The sequence below is a fragment of the Ursus maritimus genome, unplaced genomic scaffold (genome assembly GCF_017311325.1).
Source record: "Ursus maritimus isolate PB19 unplaced genomic scaffold, ASM1731132v1 scaffold_30, whole genome shotgun sequence".
Classification (NCBI taxonomy): domain Eukaryota; kingdom Metazoa; phylum Chordata; class Mammalia; order Carnivora; family Ursidae; genus Ursus; species Ursus maritimus.
In genome coordinates, this window is record NW_024425564.1 from 6,915,942 (window position 1) to 6,938,526 (window position 22,585).

Genomic DNA, 22,585 nt, shown 5'->3' on the forward strand with positions numbered 1-22,585 from the left:
AATATTCCATTGTGTGTGTGTGTGTGTGTGTGTATACATACACACCACATCTTTTTTTTTTTTTTTTAAGATTTTATTTATTTATTCGACAGAGAGACAGCCAGCGAGAGAGGGAACACAAGCAGGGGGAGTGGGAGAGGAAGAAGCAGGCTCATAGTGGAGGAGCCTGATGTGGGGCTCGATCCCAGAACACCGGGATCACGCCCTGAGCCGAAGGCAGACGCTTAACCACTGTGCTACCCAGGCGCCCCCACACCACATCTTCTTTATCCATTCCTCTGTTGATGGACATCTCTGCTCTTTCCACGGTTTGGCTGTTGTGGACATTGCTGCTATAAACATTGGGGTGCAGGTGCCCCTCCGCATCACTACATTTGTATTTTTGGGGCAAATACCTAGTAGTACAACTGCTGGGTTGTAGGGTAGCTCTATTTTCAATTTTTTGAGGAACCTCCATACTGTTTTCCAGAGTGGCTGTACCAGCTTGCACTCCTACCAACAGTGTAAGAGGGTTCCCCTTTCTTCACATCCTAGTCAACATCTGTTGTTTCCTGACTTGTTAATTTTAGCCATTCTGACTGGTGTGAGGTGGTATCTTATTGTGGTTTTGATTTGTATTTCCCTGATGCCAAGTGATGTTGCATTTTTTTATGTGTCTGTTGACCATTTCTATATTTTCCTCGGAGAAATATTTGTTCATGTCTTCTGCCCATTTCTTAATTGGTTTTTTGTTCTTTGGGTGTTGAGTTTGGTAAGTTCTTTATAGATCTTGGATACTAGCCCTTTATCTGATAAGACATTTGCAAATATCTTCTGCCAATTTGTCAGTTGTCTTTTGGTTTTGTCGACTGCTTCCTTTGCTGTGCAAAAGTTTTTTGCCTTTGGTTCCCTTGCCTTTGGAGATGTGTCTAGTAAGAAGTTACTGCAGCTGAGGTCACAGAGGTTGCTGGCTGTGTTGTCCTCTAGGATTTTGATGGATTCCTGTCTCACATTTGGGTCCTTCATCCATTTTGTGTCTATTTTTGTGTATGGTGTAAGGAAATGGTCCAGTTTCATTTTTCTGCGTGTGGCTCTCCAATTTTCCCAACACCATTTGTTGAGGAGACTGTCTTTTTTTCCATTGGATGTTCTTTCCTGCTTTGTTGAAGATTAGTTGACCATAGAGTTAAGGGTCCATTTCTGGGTTCTCAATTCTATTCCATTGATCTATGTGTCTGTTTTTGTGCCAGTACCATACTGTCTTGATGATTACAGCCTTGTAATAGAGCTTGAAGTCTGGAATTGTGGTGCCACAGCTTTGTTTTTCTTTTTCAACATTCCTTAAGCTATTCAGGTTCTTTTCTGGTTCCATACAAGTTTTAGGAATATTTGTTCCATTTCTGTGAAAAAAGTTAATGGTATTTTGATAGGGATTGCATTGAATATATGGATTGTTCTAAGTAACATAGACATCTAACAATATTTGTTCTTCCAATCCATGAGCATGGAACATTTTTCCATTTCTTTGTGTCTTCCTCAATCTCTTTCATGAGTGTTCTATAGTTTTCTGAGTACAGATCCTTTGCCTCTTTGGTTCGGTTCTTTGATTTCTTTCATCAGAGTTTTGTCAACTTCCACTTGTTCATTGCTAGTATGCAGATGGTCCCTGACTTACTATGGTTTGATTTCCAATTTTTTTACTTTAACACATTCAGTAGAAAGCATAATTCAAATTTTGAATTTTGATCTTTTCCCAGGCTAGTGATGTAGTAAATACTCTCTTGTGATTCCGGGCAGCAACAGTGAGCCACAGCTCTCAGACGTGTAATTGTGAGGGTAAACAACCAATACACTTACAACCATTCTGTACCCATACAACTATCCTGTTTTTTGCTTTCAGTATAGTATTCAAGAAGTTACATATTTTATTTAACACTTTTTAAAAAGTTTTTATTTACGTAAGTAATCTCTACACCCAACATGGGGTTCAAACTCATGACCCTGAGATCAAGAGTCACATGCTCTTCTGACTGAGCCCCTCAAACTTTATTATGCCCCTCAACACTTTATTATAAATTTGTCCCAGTGTGAGATAATTTTGCCCAAGTGTAGGCTAATGGAAGTGTTCTGAGTATGCTTAAGGTAGGCTAGACTTAGCTATTGTGTTTGGTAGGTTACGTGTGTTAAATGAATTTTTTATCAAAACCACAATGAGGGGATGCCTGAGTGGCTCAGTTGGTTAAGCGTCTGCCTTTGGCTCAGGTCATGATCCCAGGATCCTGGGATTGAGTCCCTGCACCCTGCATTGGGCTCCTTGCTCAACAGGGAGCCTGCTTCTCCCTCTGCCTGCTCTGCCTGCTGCTCCCCCTGCCTGTGTGCTCTCTCTCTCTCTCTTTCTGACAAATAAATAAATAAAATCTTAAAAAACCCCACAATGAGATACCACCTCACACCAGTCAGAATGGCTAAAATTAGTAAGTCAGGGAACAGCATATGTTGGAGAGGATGTAGAGAGAGGGCACTGTTGGTGGGAATGCAAGCTGGTACAGCCACTCTGGAAAACAGTATGGAGGTTCCTCAAAAAATTGAAAATAGAGCTACCCTAGACCCAGGCAGTTGCACGACTAGGTATCTGCCCCAAAGGTACAAATGTAGTGATCCGGAGGGGCACCTGCACCCCAATGTTTATAGCAGCAATGTCCACAACAGCCAAACCGTGGAAAGAGCAGAGATGTCCATCAACAGAGGAATGGATAAAGAAGATGTGGTATATATATACAATGGGATATTAGCCGTCAAAAAAATGAAATCTTGCCATTTGTAATACGTGGATGGAACTAGAGGGTATTGCGCTAACTGAAATAAGTCCGTCAGAGAAAGATAATTATCATATGATTTCACTCATATGTGGAACTTTAGAAACAAAACAGGATCATAGAGGAAGAGAAGAATAAATAAAACAAGGCGAAGTCAGAGAGGGAGACAAACCGTAAGAGACTCTTAATCATAGGAAACAAACAGGGTTGCTGGAGGGGAGGGGGGTACAGGGATGGGGTCACTGGGGGACGGACATTGAAAAAAAGACTTAAAAAAAAAAAGCCAAAAAAAAAAGGCATTTTTGACTTAACAGTATTTTCAAATTATGGGCTTACTGAGGCATAACCCTGTTGTAAGCTGAGGATCTACAGAGGAAAGTGATTGGCTTATATATTAACCTCATATCCTACAACCTTGCTATAATCGCTTGTTGTTAGTTCCAGGAATTTTTATTGTTGTTGATTCTTTGGATTTTCTGCATAGAGGATCATGCCATCTTTTTTTTTTTTTTAAGGTTTTATTTATTTATATGGCAGAGAGAGAGACAGCCAGCGAGAGAGGGAACACAAGCAGGGGGAGTGGGAGAGGAAGAAGCAGGCTCTCCCAGCAGAGGAGCCCAATGTGGGGCTCGATCCCAGGACCCCAGGATCACACCCCAAGCCGAAGGCAGACGCTTAATGACTGAGCCACCCAGGCGCCCCGAGGATCATGCCATCTGTCAACAAACCCAGTTTTATTTCTCCCTTCCCAATCTGTATACCATTTATTTCCTTTCCTGCCTTACTGCATTAGCTCGGACTTCTAGTAGGATGTCGAAAAGTGGTGAGAGGGGACATCCTTGCCTTGATCCTGATCTTAGCAAGAAAGCTTCTAGCTTCTCACTGTCAAGTATGATGTTAGATGTGGGCTTTTTTGTAGATGTTCTTTATCAAGTTGAAGTTCTCTGTTCCTTGTTCACTAAGAGGAGATTACTCCTCGTTCACTAAGATTTTTTTTAAATCATGAATGGGTGTTGGGATTTTGTCAAATACTTTCTCTGCATCTATTGATATGATCATGTGGTTTTTCCTTTCTAGCCTGTTGATATGATGGGTTATGTTAATTGATTTAAAAATGTTGGACTAGCCTTGTGTGCCTGGGATAAATCCCACTTAGTTGCAGTGTATTGTTCTTTTGTACATTGTGGATTTGATTTGCTAATATTTTGTTGAGGATTTTTACATGTGTGTTTCATGATAGATAATGATCTGTAGTTTTCTTTCTTGTAATATTTGTTTGGTTTCAGTGTTAGGGTAATACTGGCCTCATCGAATGAGTTAGAAGTATTCTTCTGCACCTATCTTCTGGAAGAGATTGTAGAGAATTGTTATAACTTCTTACGTAAATGTTTGGTAGAATGCACCACTGAATCTATCTGGGCCTGGTGCTTTCTGTTTTGCAATGGATCATTATACTGGAAGTATCTAATAGCCCAGGGCATCTTAATGCGTTAAGTTATGTCTCCCTAGTCTCCTCTAATCTGTTGAGTTTCTTAGTTTTTACCTATTTTCATGATCCTGAGAGTTCTGAAGACTACTGGACAGATAATTTGTAGAATGTCGCTCAGTGTGGATTTGTCTAATGTTTTCTCATGACTACATTGGGTAATAGATTTTAAGGAAAAATACCATAGAGGTAGAGTGCCCTTCTCATCACATCATCTCAGGGGGTGCATGATCTCAACATGAACTTTAACACGTGATTAAGCTTATTGCTGCCATGTTTCTGTACTATAAAGTAGTAACTTTGCAATTAGTAGTAATTTTTTCTTTTCCACATTCTATTCTTTGGAAGTGAGTCACCAAGTCCAACCCACATTCAAGGGGAGGGCAATCAAGCTCCACTTCCTGGAAAGGGAATTCTCTTCATATTACTTGAAATTATTCTGTAAGGAAGATTTGTTCCTTCTCTCCCCATTTTCAAATTTATCAATCATTTATATATTCCTGTATGAACTCAATATTAAAAAAAATATTTTGGGTTATAATCCAAACTGTGGTTATTTTGCTGCTCATACTGTTGCAGCGCTGTTCACAGGGAGCTCTTTCAGGTTGGCTCCTGTGTCTCTTTGACATGCCCCCCTTTTGGGGGAGGTACACTTCCTTTCTGGCATTGCAAGATATTCCAGGCTCATCCTGTATTTTTTTCTGTCTTGGACATAGAATTAGCTTTTTTTCTAAGGAACTCTGGTTCCTTTTATCGGAGAATGACATTTAGAGACCAAGATCTGGGTATTGGGTGCTCATTTCACTTTTCTAAAGAGGACACAGAGGTCCAAGAGCTGCTCAAGCTCACACAGGCAAGTAAGCGGCTCGCATTTCAGCGCCGCGTTGGAGTTTGTTCTGTGCAGCTTTTAGCGCCCGATGTTTGGTGGCCAGTTCTCCATACATGTCTTTATTTGCTAAAGCTGCTGTGTTTTCAGTCTGTAGGGCTTAGACCTAACAATTTAATTCCCTAATATTTGGAGACTTTACTAAAAGAAAAAAAAATCAAGTTTCTGAAGAAGTTTCATTTACAAAATTGGCCAGAATGGGCAAAAGGAAAAAGAGAGCAGAGAGGAGAATCACTTATATTTTTCCTTCATGTGGAATAGTTCTCTGTTTCTGCTGCTCTTTCCATGTCCCTGGGCCTGGGAGAAAGATGGCTTTCCCAGATTATGAGAGAAAAATTATACGGAAACATCTTCATCACCTCCCCCAGCCCTTCAGCTTCTGCTCTGGTTGTTCCCATTCTCCCTCCCAGACTCCTGGCCCTTAAGCCTTTCCTTCCTCCAACCTCAGCTAGAGCCCAGCTTCTCCCCTAGAGCTTGCTCCTCAGCGGGAAAGGAGCCCTTGCTACCCCTGGAGGGCAGAAAAGGAGAGAGAGAGAGAGAGAGGTCAGAGCCTGAGGCTATGATGGAAGAAACAGCAGAGATGAAGGAGGTTGGAGCAAGAAGGACTTTTGAATGAGGGTGAGATCAGAGGGCTACCGAGGACATTCCCAGAGTCTCCATTTAGGGGGGGGTAGCAATGGGCCTTGGGTACAGGGGCAGAGGGCATGGGCTGGGGCTGGATGAGATTCACCCCCACCCTTACCCCGTCGTGATACTACCTCGCCCCGGTCACATGGACAGCTCCTTCAGACTCAGGTGCTCCACAGGCAGGTGTATCTTGGCTCCTCTCCATGGAGGATCTCTACAGCTGCCCAGCCCTAGTGTGTCTTGTTCCCCCCAAGCTGAATCCCCCTGAGTCCACAGTCAGCTCTTTCCCTTTCTGCAGCTGGGTCAGCATGTTGGGAGGTGAGAAGCAAATTCTCGGCTTTTCCGTGTGATTGTCCTCAAGGTCTTTCCTGTCAGTCACCACAAGCCTGGGAGGACTCTGAATGTAGGAGAGATACAGCAGACAGAGGAATGGGCTTCCCATCCCTGCTCCCTCCCTCCTCTCCTATTCTTCCTCCACACGCCAGTGCCTTCTTTCTCTCCCAGCTCCAGGATTCCTACAAGCCAGAGTAGGAAAGGGAGGACTCCAGAACTCTCTGTCAGACGTCTGTCTGTCCATAAGTGTGCGCACCTCCATTCCCATTGCAGTTTTAGTGCCTGCCCGGTGCAGAGCCTGGGTATGTACAGAGCTTGATTCGGAATTGTTCTCCCTTCAAATACCTCTGTGACTCAGTTTCTCACCTACTTCAAGTCTGCTCAAATGTTACTTCATTGAGGCCCATGCTGATCACCTTATCTATCTTATTCTGTACTGATTTCCCTTGCTTTTTTTTTCCTTTTAAGTCCAGTATGGTTAACATACAGTGTTACATTAGTTTCAGGTGTACAACACAGTGATTCAACAACTCTGTATATTACTAGTGCTCATGATGGTAAGTGTACTCCTTAATTCCCATCACCTATTTGACCCATCCCGCCCCCTCTGGTAAACATCAGTTTGTTCTCAATAGTTCAGAGTCTGTTTCTTGGCTTCTCTCTCTCTGCTTTTTCCCTTTGCTCATTTGTTTTGTTTCTTAAATTCCACATATGTTGTTTCATGTGGCATTATATGCTCTAGTTCATCCATGTTGTTTCAAATGGCAAGTTTTCATTATTTTTTATGGCTGAGTATTCCATTGTGTAATATAATGAGTATATTCCATTGTGTGTATATATATACACACACACACCCCCACAACACATCTTGATCCATTCATCTATTGATGGACACTCTTGGACTGCTTCCATAATTTGGCCATTGTAAATAATGCTGCAATAAACATAGCGGTATCCTTTTGAATTAGTGTTTTCGTATCCTTTGGGTAAATACTGAGTAGTGTGATTACTGGATCATAAGTGGGTCGATTTTTAATTTTTTTGAGGAACCTCCATACTGTTTTCCATAGTGGCGACACCAGCTTGCATTCCCACTAACAGTGCACGAGGGTTTCTTTTTCTTCACATCTTTGCCCACTACTTGTTGTTTCTTGTGTTTTTGATTTTAGCCATCCTGACAGGTGTGAGGTGATATCTCATTGTGGTTCTGATTTGCATTTCCCTGATGGTGAGTGATATTGAGTATCTTTTCATGTGTCTGTTGGCCATTTGTATGTCTTCTTTGGAGAAATGTCTGTTCTTTTGTTCATTTTTTAATTGGCTTGTTTTTTGGGTGTCGAGCTGTTCCTTATATATTTTGGGTACTAACCTTTATCAGATCTGTCATTTGCCAGTATCTTTTCCCATTGAGCAGGTGGCCTTTTAGTTTCGTTGATTATTTCCTTTGCTGTGCAGCAGCTTTTTATTTTGATCAAGTCTCAGTAGTTTATTTTTCCTTTTGTCTCCCTTGCCTCAGGAGACATAACTAGAAAAATGTTGCTACGACCGATGTCAGAGGAATTATTGCCTATGCTCTCTTCTAGGAATTTTATGGTTTCATGTTTCACATCTAGGTCTTTAATCCATTTTGAGTTTATTTTTGTGTACGATGTAAGAAAGTGGTCCAGGGGCGCCTGGGTGGCACAGTGGTTAAGCGTCTGCCTTTGGCTCAGGGCGTGATCCCGGCGTTACGGGATCGAGCCCCACATCAGGCTCTTCCTCTATGAGCCTGCTTCTTCCTCTCCCACTCCCCCTGCTTGTGTTCCCTCTCTCGCTGGCCATCTCTATCTCTGTCAACTAAATACATAAAATCTTTAAAAAAAAAAAAAAAGAAAGTGGTCCAGTTTCATTGTTTTGCACATAGCAAAAGAAAAAAAAACTGGTCAGTTTTCCCAACACCATTTTTTGAAGAGACTGTCTTTTCCCCATTGCATAGTTATTACCCTCTTTGTCAAAGATTAATTGGCTCTATAATTGTTGAGTTTCATTCTGGGCTCTCAGTCTTGTTCCATTGATCTATGTGTCTATTTTTGTGCCAGTACCATGCTGTTTTTTTTAAAATACTGTTTTGATTACTATAGCTTTGTAATATAACTTAAAATCTGGAATTGTGATACCTCCAGCTTTATTTTTCTTTTTTAAGATTGCTTTGGCTATTCAGGGTCTTTTGTGGTTCCATACAAATTTTAAGATTGTTTGTTCTAGCTCTGTGAAAAATACTGTTGGTATTTTGATAGGGACTGCATTAAAGCTGTAGATTGTTTTGGGTAGAATGGACTTTTAAACAGTATTTGTTCTTCCAATACACGAACAGGGAGTGTCTTTCCATTTGTTTGTATCATCTTCAATTTCTTTCATCAGCGTTGTATGCTTTTCAGAATACAGGTCTTTCACTTCCTTGGTTAAGTTTATTCCTAGGTATTTTATTATTTTTGGTGCAGTTGTAAGTGGGATTGTTTTCTCTATTTCTCTTTCTGTTGCTTCATTGCTAATGTGTAGAAACGCGGCAGTCTCTGTATTACCACCCTATCTAATAGCGCCGCTTCTCCCACCGCCTTGCACTGATCGTCAACTTCTTTTCCTCTACGTCTCCAATCACTATCTAACAGACTCTGAAGGGTTCGTTTTCAAAGATGGCCTCAACAACATTTTCCACCCCTCATGCTCTTTTGCAATGTGACCTCACCATCTGTCTAAAGGTGGGGCCTAATCCCCTCTTCTTTAGTCCGTGACTAGTTTTGATTACTAGAACATGAGAAGGTGACGCTGCTTGACTTCAGAGGTTCTGACATAAGATGCCTTGTGATTTTTTTTAAAGATTTTATTTATTTATTTGAGAGGGTGGGGAGGGGCAGAGGGAGAGACTCTCAAGCAGACTTCTTACCGAGTGGGGAGCCTGACGTGGGGCTCTATCTCATGACCCTGAAATCTTGACCTAAGCTGAAATCAAGAGTCCATCTCTTTTTTTTTTTTTTTAAGGATTTTTATTTATTTATTTGACAGATAGAGACAGCCAGTGAGAGAGGGAACACAGGCAGGGGGAGTGGGAGAGGAAGAAGCAGGCTCATAGCAGAGGAGCCTGATGTGGGGCTCGATCCCATAACGCCGGGATCACGCCCTGAGCCGAAGGCAGACGCTCAACCGCTGTGCCACCCAGGCGCCCCAAGAGTCCATCTCTTAACCGACTGAGCCAACCAGGTGCCCAGATGCCTCGTGATTTCTGACTTGGCTGCTTGAAATACTCCCTCCTGGAACCCAGGTGTTGAGCTGGGAACAACCATGCCATGTGGAGAAGCAGGTGGAAGAGAACCTAGATCACCCTGCCAGTAGCCCTGGCAAGCTCCCGGCTCTTGACAGTACTGCCTGCAGCCTCATGAGAGAACCCTCTTTTTCCTTTTTTTTAAAGGTTTTGTTTATTTATTTGAGAGAGAGAGCATGAGTGGGGTGAGGGGCAGCGGGAGAAGCAGGGAGCCCATGTGGTGCTCGATCCAGGGACTCCGGGATCTTGACCTGAGCCAAAGGTAGATGCTTAACTGACTGAGCCACCCAGGTGCCCCATGAGAGAACCGTCTTGAATGTTCTGGACCAGATGGGCCTCCAGATGACTACAGCCCTGACCATGTCACATGGAGCAGAAGAGCTGCCTGCCGAGGCCAGTCAATGCATACAATGAGAGCTAATAAAAGGGTAGCTTTATTTGGGGATTGTTAACCAGCAATCGATAACAGGAACACATACTATATAATACCATAATAATGCTGTTGTTATGTTTTTATTTATTGTCTGTCTTTCCCATCAGACTGTAAGCATCAGGAGAGCAGGGTTTTGTCTGTTTTGATTAAATGATTACCAGGCCTAGAATCATGCCTGGCACAGAGGCATTCACTAAATATTTGTGAATAAATGAATACACGCTGTGACCAGATTCCTAAAAGTGGGTCTGAGCCTGAAAGAGCTTGGTGGTGTTTGGTTTTGGAGGTTGTCTCAGTCTGTTTGGGTGTTCATCGCAGAACACCACAGATTGGGGGGCTTACGCAACATACTCTCTGGAGTCTCTTTCCTAAGGACTTGAATCCCATTCATGAGGGCTCTACCCTCATGATCTAATCACCTCCGAGAGGCCCCAGCTTCTAATACCATCATACTGGGGACCAGATTTCAACATATGAATCTGGGGGGTGGTGCACGTCCAGTCTATAGCACCGCGGTAGCGGTGGGTCAGTGGTCAGGGTAGAAATGAGATTTGGGACTGGGGGTGCATCATGAGTGTCTATGTGCAGGGGTTAGGAGTAGCAGAGACCAGGGCCTGGGGGTGCAGTCTCAGGGTCCGGGTGCTTGGGGCAAGGAAAGATGCAGGACCAGACTCCTCGGCAGTGAGTTATGGAAGGGGTAGGACTGCTACTGGGAAATGGGCGGTCAGGACCCCGGGTCCCATTGCTGAGGTCCTTGTAGCCCACACTGGTGTCCGGCCTACACTGCATGTTCAGCACACAGTCCTCAGGGGCTCCTTAGCTTGTCATAGAGGAGGAAGGGACAGCTGAAGGCCATGACAACTGGCTGGCTCTGGTCTGGCCTCAGCCATGGTCATGAGGTACTAACACAGGGAGTGGGACCCTGAAACCCCAGGGTTGGTCCCTCCAGGGCTGGCACTGCATCTACCCTTCACTCTCTAGTACCCAGTCCAGTACCCAGAGAGCCCTCTCCGAAAACAAACAGGTGTTCCTTAGGCTAGCCCTTTCCATGCCACTCTTCTCCCTGACTCCTTCTTCCTTCCTTGGAACCTCTTCCCCTCTGATGTCCTTATTTACACCCCAGCCTCACTTCCCCAGGAGCATCCTCTCCTTTCTAGACCCAGTGCACTGTGGGCTTCTGCCCCTCATCCTTCATGCCATGTCTTGAGACTTACGAACTGAGTCCAGCCCCAGAGGCAGCAGCAGAAATAAGTGACAGGGACTTAGGAGTCCTGGGTCCTATCTTTGGAGACAGGGCACTCAGTTTCTTTGTGGGGTCCACCCCAGACCCGGGAACCAGCTGTTATTGCCTGGAGACCTTGCTGTATCCTAAGAGCAGAATCAAGGGTCACGAAAGGGAAACATCTATGGAAACATCGATATTATTTTGGATTTTGGGAAACATTTTGCACCCCAACCTGACAAAGACAAAAGCCTTGCTCTGGTGCTGGGAGTAGAGGGAGATCCTGGGAGGTCCTGTCTGAGCAAAAGAAAGGGGAGCTGGGTCTTCCAACCTCATCCCTGTGACCACACGAGGGCGCTGCTGCGCTGCTCCTGAATTCTGACTGAGCAGCCTGGGAAGGTCTGGGCTGTAAGTGGCTGGGGGAGGCTGACCTGGAGGCTGGCATCAATAGGGGTACGAAGAAGCTTCTGAGCAGCCCTGGACTCCACAGGTGGCAAGGTCAGGAATGGGGCAAGGACTGAAGGAGAGGAAAGCTCAGGTGAGCCATCTATGAGGTTTCTGCCTCTCCACTGTGACCTCTCTCTCCAGCAACTTGATGACAACACCCAGGAAAACCGTAAAGAAACATTTGCTTTTCCTATTTCTTTCCAGTACTGCTACTACTACTACTACGACTATTACTACTACTACTACGACTATTACTACTACTACTACGACTATTACTACTACTTCTTCTTCTTCTCCTCCTCCCCCTCCTTCTTCCTCTTCCTCTTCCTCTCCTTCTTCTTCTTCATCAGGCTCCATGCCCAGCGTGGAGCCCAACTCAGGGCTTGAACTCACGATCCTGAGAGCAAGACCTAAGCCGAGGTCAAGAGTTGGATACTTAACTCACTGAGCCACCCAGGCACCCCTCCAGTACTCCTTCTTGGTGTCAACAATAGCATCTGAATAAATTTTTCTCGGGAAGGATACATGAGGAGTTGGTAATGTGCATCTCTGGCAGGGTCCTGGGCGCCTGGGGTCTTGGAAGGGAGGAAAATTTCCTACAGCAAGCCCTTTGGAATGTCTTGAATGATCTCTTTAAAATATTTTACATTAAAAAAAATCCTTTCATCTGCATGACCTTTGCCAGTTAACATCCAGTTTACACAGCTGTGTCTGTGGGATGGGCCCAGATCTAAGCCCTCCACTGCCTGGTTCCTCCAGCACGCCCAGGGTGTTCACACCTCAGGGCCTTCAGTGCTGTTCCAGGCCGGAAAACCTGTCAGAGGCAGCACTTCCTTCCCTGACATTCTCTTCCACTGTCCTCTTTGAGAGGCCCTCCCTGCACCACCCACTGCTTGTGGAATCTCTCGCCTCCCTCTCACCTCTGCCCTGCCCTGCTTTTGTTCAGACCCTGCTCACTGACACACATTAAAAAAAAAATTATTTGAGAGAGAGTGAGAGTGAGCACGAGTGGGGGCAGAGAGAGAGAGAGAGGGACAAGCAGACTACCCGCTGAGTGGGGAGCCCCACACAGGGCTTGATCCCAGGACCCTGATATCATGACCCGAGTCAGAGGCAGATGCTTTATGGACTGAGCCACCCAGGTGCCCTGAAGCACATTTTAAAGTATATTTAATTGCTTATTGTCCGTCCCTCCTTGAGAATATAAGTTTATGAAGACAAGGATAGAGGTTTGATTGTTCACAGATGTATTTCCATGGTCTTGAAAGTGCCTGGTTGTTGATTTTAAAACATCTGTTGAGTGAATGAACTAGTGAATGCACGTTCAGACTGACACACTCACAGACATACACACTGCTACATACCAACACACGTAAACCATCACCCACACCCACACTCACACACACAGCCGGTCTCAAGGGTTAGCACACACCTTATTTGCTGACCTAAGGCCCTTGATCTGTAACAGAATTAATTTACTCTCTTTGAGATTTGCAGACCACTGGCCTTGAGGAGTGAAGGACCAGAACTTTCCCAGGCTGCAGTGTGTTGGAAGCTGCCTTGGCTTTCTGATTAGCCTAGCAGTTCTTTTAGCAAATGTTTTTCTTTCATTTAGGTCACACGGATGATTTTACTGACCTCCCTCCCAGAAAGAACAGAGTCCCCGGGACATCATGAGACAAGCACCAGCCCCCCTCACCCGACCTCCTCTCCTCACACGGAGACCGTCTCAAGTCCGCACGTGATCAAGAAATGCTGCAGGCCACTGCACTCCCTTTGCTGACTAACCGTCCCAACCCCTTAGAAACCCCTGGGCCGGGCAGAAACCTCAGAGCTGGCTTTTGGACAAGAGCCCTTCTGCCAGGTGGCCGGCCTCCTGGATAAAGCTCAAATTCCTTTCCAGTCAGAACTCCCGTCTTGAGTAAAGATCTTTCAGTCTACGAGCAGCTGAACTTGGGTCCGGACGCATACATACACATAAGCATCCTGACAGCACTTTCTTACACACATGCACGTGAAGCCTAATTTTCATTCAGCATTATGCTGTGAACATGTCCCATGTCGTTACGCATTATTTTAAAAAGTTTCTCCAAATTGTTGTAAAAATTTCGAAGATACCTGAAGTTTGAAAGAATAGTACCTGGCACTCTAGATTTAATCAATTTAGTATTTCCCTTATATATGTAATAAATTATATTTCTGTAATTTTTGCAGAAATTTTTGAAAATTACTTGCTGACATCATGACCCTCATCCCTAAATACTTCGTTTTCATCTCTTAGAAACTTTTTCCACACAATATTGTTATACTGAAGGGAATAAGTGTAATTCCCTAATATAAAATGTCAAAGTAATATAAAATTCTCTTAATTATCCGCTGAGAGTCTTCTACTTGGAGGAGAGGGGAGCTCAGGGTCACTAGGGCCCATGCTGAGGTTTCCGTTGCCTCCAGGCAGCCGTCTCTCTAGGCCCTTGCTGGTAACAGCAGGAAAACTGAAAAGTAAAAGCATTTTCTTCTATTCCCTACTTCTCAGTTTTTTGAAACTCAGTTTTTTAAAAAACAAAACCGTCTCTTTTTGGGAACAGATGCTCACCGTCTATACCTATTCCACAGTGTGGATGTGCAGGGTTACAGGACTAAGATCCCAGCTCCTCCAGGCCTCCTGACCCTGGGGAAGGCATTAGAGGGGTACCTGTGCTGGGCTTACACCCGGCCCCAGAAGTTTCTCTCCCAAAGCCGGTGGCAGGCAGAGCTGACATCCTGTGTGAGTGCACTCCTGTCCCACAAGGGTCAAGAGTGGACCCATGGACTTCGCTTGACCCCAGGGATTGCCCCCCATAATCTGGGGGTGGAGAAAAGCTCCACATAATAGAACTAAGACCCAGCCACCCAAACCTCCTCATCCCGTTGAACAGAGCCCAAGTGGGCACCCTAAGCCCCAGCTCCTCCCCATCACCTCTCACATACTCACCACCACCATCTGCCTGGAGACCATCAGGACTCATGTCATTATGTCCTTTCCTCACCTGTGTCAGTCACCCCTGGTCCCCCAGTATATCCTGCACTCTCACTCCACAAGGCTCTGCACACTCCTGTCCTGCCTCCTCTCACGCCCCCTCCCCAGTTCCTGAAACTTCCATTGCGTCCTGTGGAATGCTCAGCCATGATCAGCAAATGTCCAGAGTCCTCTCAGGATGGTCCCTTCACCTCGCAGCTCTGACAGAACCCAGGTCCCCCCCAGGACCCGGCTCGCTGTGCAGTCCTCTCCCACGGGGTGTCCCCTCTCCCATGGACCTGGCACCCCTGGGCTGAGAGGTGGGTGTGCCCTCAGGACATCCAACCCCCTTCTTCATTCTTCGTTCTGCTAATGATCTTGTTTCTACGTCACCGAGCACACTGACCGTGTTAGAGGACAAATGTACAGATTTCTCCCACCATCTACTCATGTCCCAGCATTTGTCCCTGTGTGATGAGCCTTCCAGTTCTTTAGCACAGGTGACCCATCCGTGCTGGCGCCAGTCAGAGCCTGTCCCTCCGCTGCTCCCCTAACCTCATGCCTTCTTGCCTACTTACAGGTACTGGTCCGTCAATTCTTCCCCTGTTCTCTTTTTCATCATCACTGTTTGTTCTCAACTAGATTATTGTGGGGGCCATGAGAAGACACATCCTGACCCTCAGCTTGAGGGAGTGTGACTGATCCGCGGCCCCAGCTGTGTGCTCTCAAATCTGATGCCATGTTTGCTCTGAGACGACCCTTCCTGTGGAATTCCTCCGGCCAGTGCTTGAGAACAGAGGAAACTGAGGCAGGGCTCTTCCTCTTCTGCAGGCTGACTGAGGCTCCGGGGCTCCCTGACACCCTGACGAACTTGCCTCACTCTGCACTGGGTCTAGGACGCTTCCAGCCAACCTTCCCTCTCTGTCTCCTTCCCTCAGATTCAGACTTGCATCAAGATTTGCTGTTCTCCCAGCCTTTCTGGCTCCTTCCCCATGTCTTCTCACAAGGGTCTCTCCTAACAAATTCCTGGCATTATCATGCCGTAGTGGTGTCTGCTCCTCCCAGGACGCTGAAACACAAGTGGCATGAGGAATGGCCCAAGAATGCAGGCACAAAGATGGGGATTGGGGACGAGCTCACTCACTGCCTGGAGGCCACCATCCAGGTTCCAAAGGGAGGCTGAGCTGCTGCAGGGGTTGCTGGAGGTGAGCTGAGAAACTGTCCTGGTCTGGGGGAAAGCTGTGGCAGGTGGGATGCTAGAAGCCAGTGGAAAATAATGGGGTGGGGGGGGGCTGTAGAATCAGTGGAGCGGTGATGCCTCATAGAAAGATCACGGGAATCTGAGGGCTCTTAACAAAGCTTTGCTGCTAGTGTGACAGCCTCTGGCTTTTTTTTTCTGTGGCTTTTTAAATTTTTGATTTTTTTTTTTTTTTTTTTTTAGCAGTGCAAGCAGCAAAGTTGATTAGAGTGCAAGAATGCTCTGGAGACGTGAGAGCCGGCTGGCTCAAGGGACAGCTGCCAGAGAGGCCTCTGTCTCCTGTGGAGGAAGGTCAGATAGAGTTGGGTGGGAGCCGAAGACAGAATGTGAGGATCAGAGCTCTAGAGATATTTAGACACCCAGCCAAGGCCAACCTACTGTGTGAAAGTCAGGGGAAAACCCAAGATTCTGTGAACTGGAACAAAGTTATCCTGGACGCTCTGGGCATACATAGAGGCTCCCCCTTCTCTAGTAATGGCCAGCTTTTTCACTATGCTGGAAGGTGGTGCAGAAAGGTTACCTCTGTGAGGCAATGTGTATCTTTGCAAGAACTAGCCAGCTGATACCTGTAAGAGCCTAAGAAGTTCTCCTTGGACTGGATTTTGAGGTGTTGAACCAGGGCGAGAATGTCAGGCTGGACAAACAAAAATTCATCGGCTTGGAGGTACTTTCTCAGGACATGGGTTTATCAAGGACCCCAGGGCGTGGGGCAAACTTATGGCTGGGGCGGCTCTTCATAGCCCGGAAACAATGATGTCCAACTCTCAGTGAGGTAAACGTGATTTGGTTGCCCTGCAGAGGGTAGAGTGTGGGATAGAGTCTGAAGGACTGGAGGAATTGTGTGAAGCCAGAAGACCCACCAGAGGATATGTACCACAAGAGGACCCAGAGGCTCTCCTTTCACAGAAGCCAGCCATCGGGAAGGTGATCATACGAGGGCTTGCATCACTAGGGAGTTTGGGGTCTTGTGTCTTCTGCAGGCTGGGATGACAGTAGGAGAGGGGGGTCCTAAAGTTGACTCATTAATGTCCACGGGGAGGGTATGGCCCTGGAGAGAGAGAGGCTAAGCGGTGACAGTTAACCTGTGAAGCCAGAGGCCACGATGACTGTAATAACTCCAAGGGGGCAGAGACCTCCGTGTGGTAATGTGCTCCCAACAGGAAGAGTAAGCGCGTCCAGGGCCAAGGGGTGTGGCTCCTGAATTCCCGTCACTGGGGGATCAGCCGCTGAAGGGTTTTGCACTTTCTGTCACCACAATTCTGGAGTCTGTAAAGTGAGAGGTCCGGGTTCCCAAAAGGGAGACGTTCTTACAAGGGGACATGACGAGGGTCCCATGGTCCTATACAGTACGGTTGTCTCCAGGCACTTCGGACTCCATGCGCCCGGATCAGCAGAGGAGAGGAGTCCCCTCCGGTTGAGGTCGGAGTTATTGACCCTCGTGTGCATGATGGGGAGGGGCTGTTGTCCCGCAATGGGGGCAGGAGGAATTTTTTTTTTTAAGATTTTATTTATTTATTGGACAGAGAGAGAGAGAGCACAAGCAGGGGGAGCAGGAGAGGGAGAAGCAGGCTCCCCGCTGAGCAACGGGCCCAATGCGGGACTCGCTCCTGGAACCCTGGGATCATGACCTGAGCCGAAGGCAGCCGCTTCACCGACTGAGCCACCCAGGCGCCCATGGGGACAGGAGGAATATGTGTGGAATCCTGAAAGACTTGGGTGTCTCCTGGTTCCCCCTTGCTCCACTGCAACTGTGAACGGACATGCCGAACAACCAAACAGAGAAGGGTTTGATTTCTAGTGGCCCGGATTCCTTAGGCGTAAGGTTTAGGTCATATTCCCCAAGTCAGCCACAAGGACACTCCCTCCTGTGCCCGGAAATCTCCAAAGCATTTGTGCAGAGGCCCTGCATCCATGGGCTCTTTCCAGCCAGTGACTGGTCACAGAGGGAAACTAAGGCAGGCTTACTTCTGGGACACAGGGGCTGCTCTGATGGATGACTGTGCTTGAGGACTCCCGCTGCGTACCAGGAACAGGTTTATTTCTTAGGAATGCAACAGACAGAAATAGCCCAAAGTCCCTGTGCTCATGTGCCTCACATTCTAGAGGCTTCCCAAGAGTGAGATGGAGCCCTTGGAGCATTTTCAGTGAAGACGTGACCTGACCTGACTCACATGAGCAGAATCACTGCCCCCTGTGGGGAGAAGGGCCCTGGGTGGCAGGTGATGGTAGGCACCAGGGCCCCAATTCAGGACTGAGAGGTGGTGGAGACTGAGGGGAGGAGAGGGCCTGAGGGATGAGAGAGACACAGAAAGGGCTGGAGATGCAGGATGAGGAAGCGAAGCAAAGGGAACGAATTCTAAGGTGTAATTCTCAGTTTTAAATATGTTGTTATATAGATTTTTTATTAAATCTATATCTACAGTTCTTAGCAAGATATTCTTTGCATTTAGTATTTACTATGTTCTGTCGGGCTGCCTGAAAACCAATTGCCTCCCTATGTTAATCAGTTTAACACATGTCTAGATAAAATATAAAATCTATCTAGATAAAATATGTGTTTAGATAAAATATGCACACTTCTCAGGCATGAATAATGCATACCAATGGCAATGCAGCAGCCCTGGTGAATATGGAACATGGCAACTTCGAGGTGCTTCCAGTTTGTACATACTCCCGGCTGAGATATATAGTATCAATCTGTGCTTCCCTGTGCCTCAATGTGTTGAGGATATGAGAGGAACTCACACAAATTTAGGGCTATGGAATGAAGATTGTTTTAAGAAACAAAACAGGATAATAGGGGGAGGGAAGGAAAAATAAAATAAGATGGAATCAGAGAGAAAAACCAACCATAAGAGGCTCTGAACTCTAGGAAACAAACTGAGGGCTGCTGGAGGGGCGGTAGGTGGGGGGATGGGGTAACTGGGGTGATGGGCATTAAGGAGGGCACGAGATGCAATGAGCACTGGGTGTTACATAAGACTGATGAATCACTGAACTCTACCTGAAACTAGTAATACACTATATGTTAATTAATTGAATATAAATAAAACAATAATAATTAAAGAAAAGAAAATAGCTTTACCTGCTGGTGCTTACCAGCACTTGTGAGGAGTCAGAGCTAAATTATCTCAGCTCTGTGAGACAAAAACTCAGAGCTTTGTGGGAAATAGAAAACAAGTACCTACAAAGCTTTACTAGGCGGTGAGAAGGGGCCTGGGAGCTCGGAGGGATTCCTTCCAGCTGGAAGTACCATTGGGAATGAACCTTGAAGAAGAGTAGAACTGGGGTGTGTGGATGAGGGGACTGGGTTGGGGGATGAGCTGAGTGGGGAAGCAGACATACGGAACTCCCAAGAAAATCCAATTATTAAGCCAGTGTGTGCAGACAGCTTGAGGAAGGTAAGATGTGAAAGGGAATTTGGGGTCTGTTTGTAGGGAGTTAGGAATATGAAACTAAAAAGTTTGGGCTTTAATTGGAGCCATGAGAGTTGTGTTGTTTTTGATTTTGTTTTGTTTTTTTTTGCAAGTGTTTTATTTTTTTAAAGATTTTATTTATTTATTTGATAGAGAGCACAAGCAGGGGAGTGGCAGGCGGAGGGAGAAGCAGACTCTCTGCTGAACAGGAAGCCTGATGCAGGACTTGATCCCAGGACCCTGGGATCATGACCTGAGCCAAAGGCAGACGCCTAATGACTGAGCCATCCAGGTGCTCTGTAAGTGTTTTTTAAAATTAATGTTTTTTACTTTGAGCTAATTGAAGACTTCCATGCAATTATAAGAAATAATAGAGATCCTGAGTAACTTTTACTCAATGGTAATACCTTGCAAAACTGTCGTCAGTATTACAACCAGGATACTAACACTGGTACCATCCACTGCTCATATTCGGATTTCCCCAGTGTTACCTGTACTCATCTGGGTATGTGTTTGATTCTATGGAATCTTATCATATATGTAGGTTTGTCTATCTATAACCGCTGTCAAGATATATCCCAAAGATTTGTCTTTTTTTCTAATAATTAAAAAAAATGTTTTATTTATTTGAGAGAGACAGAGAACAAGCTGTGGGGAGGGGCAGAGGGAGAGAGAGAGAGAAAAGCAGACTCCCCGTTGAGCAGGATGCCCAACACTGGGCTCCATCCCAGGACCCAGAGATCACGACCTGAGTCGAAAGCAGACGCTTAACCAACTGACCCATCCAGACACCACTTTTCTAACAATTTTATACTTTTAAATGTTACATAAGTTCCATTATACGTTTTAAATTAATTTTATAAAGTGAGAGATTTAGCCTTGAGGGTTTTTTTTTTTTGTTTGCTTATGTGTTTTTGTCTATGGATGTCCAATTGCTCTAGCACCATTTATTGAAAAGACTATCCTTTTGCATTGAATTGCCTTTGTGCCTTTGTCAAAAATCAGCTGAGCATATGTGTGGGCCTATTCCTGGGTTCTCTATTCTGTTCCATTGATTTATATGTCTATTTCTCTCCCAATATTACACTGTCTTAATTACTGTAGCTAAATCATAAGTCTTAATACCAAATAGAGTGATTCTTTTCACTTTATCTCTCCTTTTTGAGTGTGTTAGCTATTCTAGGTACTATGCCTTTCCATATAAAGTTTAGAATAAGCTTGTCTATGTCTACAAAAAACCTTACTGGGATTTTGGCAAGAATTGCATTAAACCTATAGATCAATTTGGAGGGAATGACATCTTTACCAAGTTGAATCTTTTTATACATGAACATATTATGGCTCTACTTAATTTGATTTCTTTTATTAGCATTTTGTAATTTTCAGCATTCAGATCCTTTATGTGTTTTGTTAAGTGTATACACAGTATTTCTTTGTAACAACTGTAAATAACATTGTGTTTTTAATTTTGGTTTCCATGTAACCTGTGTTACTATATAAAAACATCCATTTATTTTCATTTTTTTTTAAAAATTTTATTTATTTATTCAACAGAGATAGAGACAGCCAGCGAGAGAGGGAACACAAGCAGGGGGAGTGGGAGAGGAAGAAGCAGGCTCATAGCGGAAGAGCCTGATGTGGGGCTCGATCCCAGAACGCACAGAACGCCGGGACCACGCCCTGAGCCGAAGGCAGACGCTTAACCGCTGTGCCACCCAGGTGCCCCAACATCCATTTATTTTCAACCTACCTGTGTCATTAAATGTGAAGTGAGTTTCTTCTCACTTCAAACACCAAACCGAAACAAAACAAAACAACAGTTTGGAGTCACAGTAACGCTGTCTGACAAAGTACAATTTAGGAGCTTTGTGAGTCTTGATTGCAATGTTGTTTAGACATTTCTGCACGAAGGGGCAAAACCACTTTACCAATTAGATTCTGATGTTCAGGGCTTATCAAGATTGTGCTACCACTGTCGTTAATTAACAAAAAGGAAACTGATCTCTATGAGAATCTCTACCTGGCGCTTTCAATCATCGTAACTTCAGGCTTAAAAGAGAAAATCCCTGTCCCTTCATCTCCATTCCCAAGGCAAGCTCACTCTCTGGCATCCAATTTCTTGGGGGTGACTTTTCTTTTAGAAGGGTCCGGAGGAGAATTAAGGAGGAGGAGTTCAGCTCAAGTGGAGGGATTCCAGGAACCGAAAGGGACAAAAAAGAGCTGATCTCAGCCTGGTGTCTCTCCCAGAAAGACAATGGGCCAGGCCTCAGGGAGACGGTGAGACAAAAAGCACTCTGTGCAGGTGGAGAGGAATCAGGACAAAGTCCCGGGTCTCCTGGAAGTCCTGGCTCTGAAAGTCCCAGGCCTGAGAGCCTGGGGTGTTTGGGGGACGGAAGCCGAGTCCCTTACTCCGCGCATTTCGCTTCCCGCTCTCACAACCTGTGTCAGGTCCTTCTGCCTGGATACTCATGACGAAGCCTCAGCGCGCACTCCCATTGCGTGTCCGTTTCTAGAGAAGCCAATCAGCGTCACCGCGGTTCCCGGCCTGTCAGTACCACCGACCTGCCGGGACTTACATTCTCCAGACCCCAGGGATGCGAGTCGTAATGCCCCGAACCCTCCTCCTGCTGCTGTCAGGGGCCCTGGCGGTGACCGAGACCTGGGCGGGTGAGTGCGGGGGCGGGAGGATGTGTCTCTGGGGCGGGAACGAGGGGACTGCCGGGCGGGGATCCGGGACCCCCGGGGAGGTGCCTCTCCGCTGCCCCCGCCCCCGCCCCCGGCCCCGCCCCCGCCCCGTCCCTCCCCGCCTCCGCCCTGCTCTCCCCCACTCGGTGCCCCCTCCCCCTGCCCTCCAGTCAGCCTCCACCTGCGCCCCGGGCCCGGGGCGGGAGGAGGGTCGGGCGGGGTCTCAGCTCCTCCGCGCCCGCAGGCTCCCACTCCCTGAGGTATTTCGGCACCTCCGTGTCCCGGCCCGGCCGCGGGGAGCCCCGGTACGTGGAAGTCGGCTACGTGGACGACACGCAGTTCGCGCGGTTCGACAGCGACTCTGCCAGTCGGAGGATGGAGCCGCGGGCGCCGTGGGTGGAGCAGGAGGGGCCGGAGTTTTGGGACCAGGAGACGCGGGGCGCCAAGGACACCGCACAGACTTTCCGAGGGGACCTGCAGACACTGCGGGGCTACTACAACCAGAGCGAGGCCGGTGAGCGACGCGGGCCCCAGTCCCCACGGACGGGGCTGCGGGACCAGCCCGTCTTCCCACCCATGAAGAGCCCGCGGGTACTTTTACCCGCCGTTCAGTTTTGGCTCTAAGCCCTGGGGTTCGAAGGCCCGGGCTTCGGGGCGGAGCTGGCCTCGGGGGCGGGGCATGGGGCGGAGCTGACCGCGGGGGC

At 46.5% G+C, this 22,585-nt stretch overlaps 1 protein-coding gene across 1 annotated transcript in view; it reads left to right on the forward strand.

Moving 5' to 3' along the window:
• The first annotated feature begins 21,703 nt into the window (after positions 1 to 21,703).
• Positions 21,704 to 22,585, forward strand: part of LOC103682344 (patr class I histocompatibility antigen, A-2 alpha chain-like) — an 18,533-nt gene continuing 17,651 nt past the window's right edge. The window contains exons 1-2 of the mRNA XM_040644868.1: positions 21,704 to 21,863; positions 22,126 to 22,395. Coding sequence (XP_040500802.1) covers positions 21,791 to 21,863; positions 22,126 to 22,395 — 343 coding nt within the window. The 5' untranslated portion in view covers positions 21,704 to 21,790. The remainder of the gene's footprint in view (positions 21,864 to 22,125; positions 22,396 to 22,585) is intronic.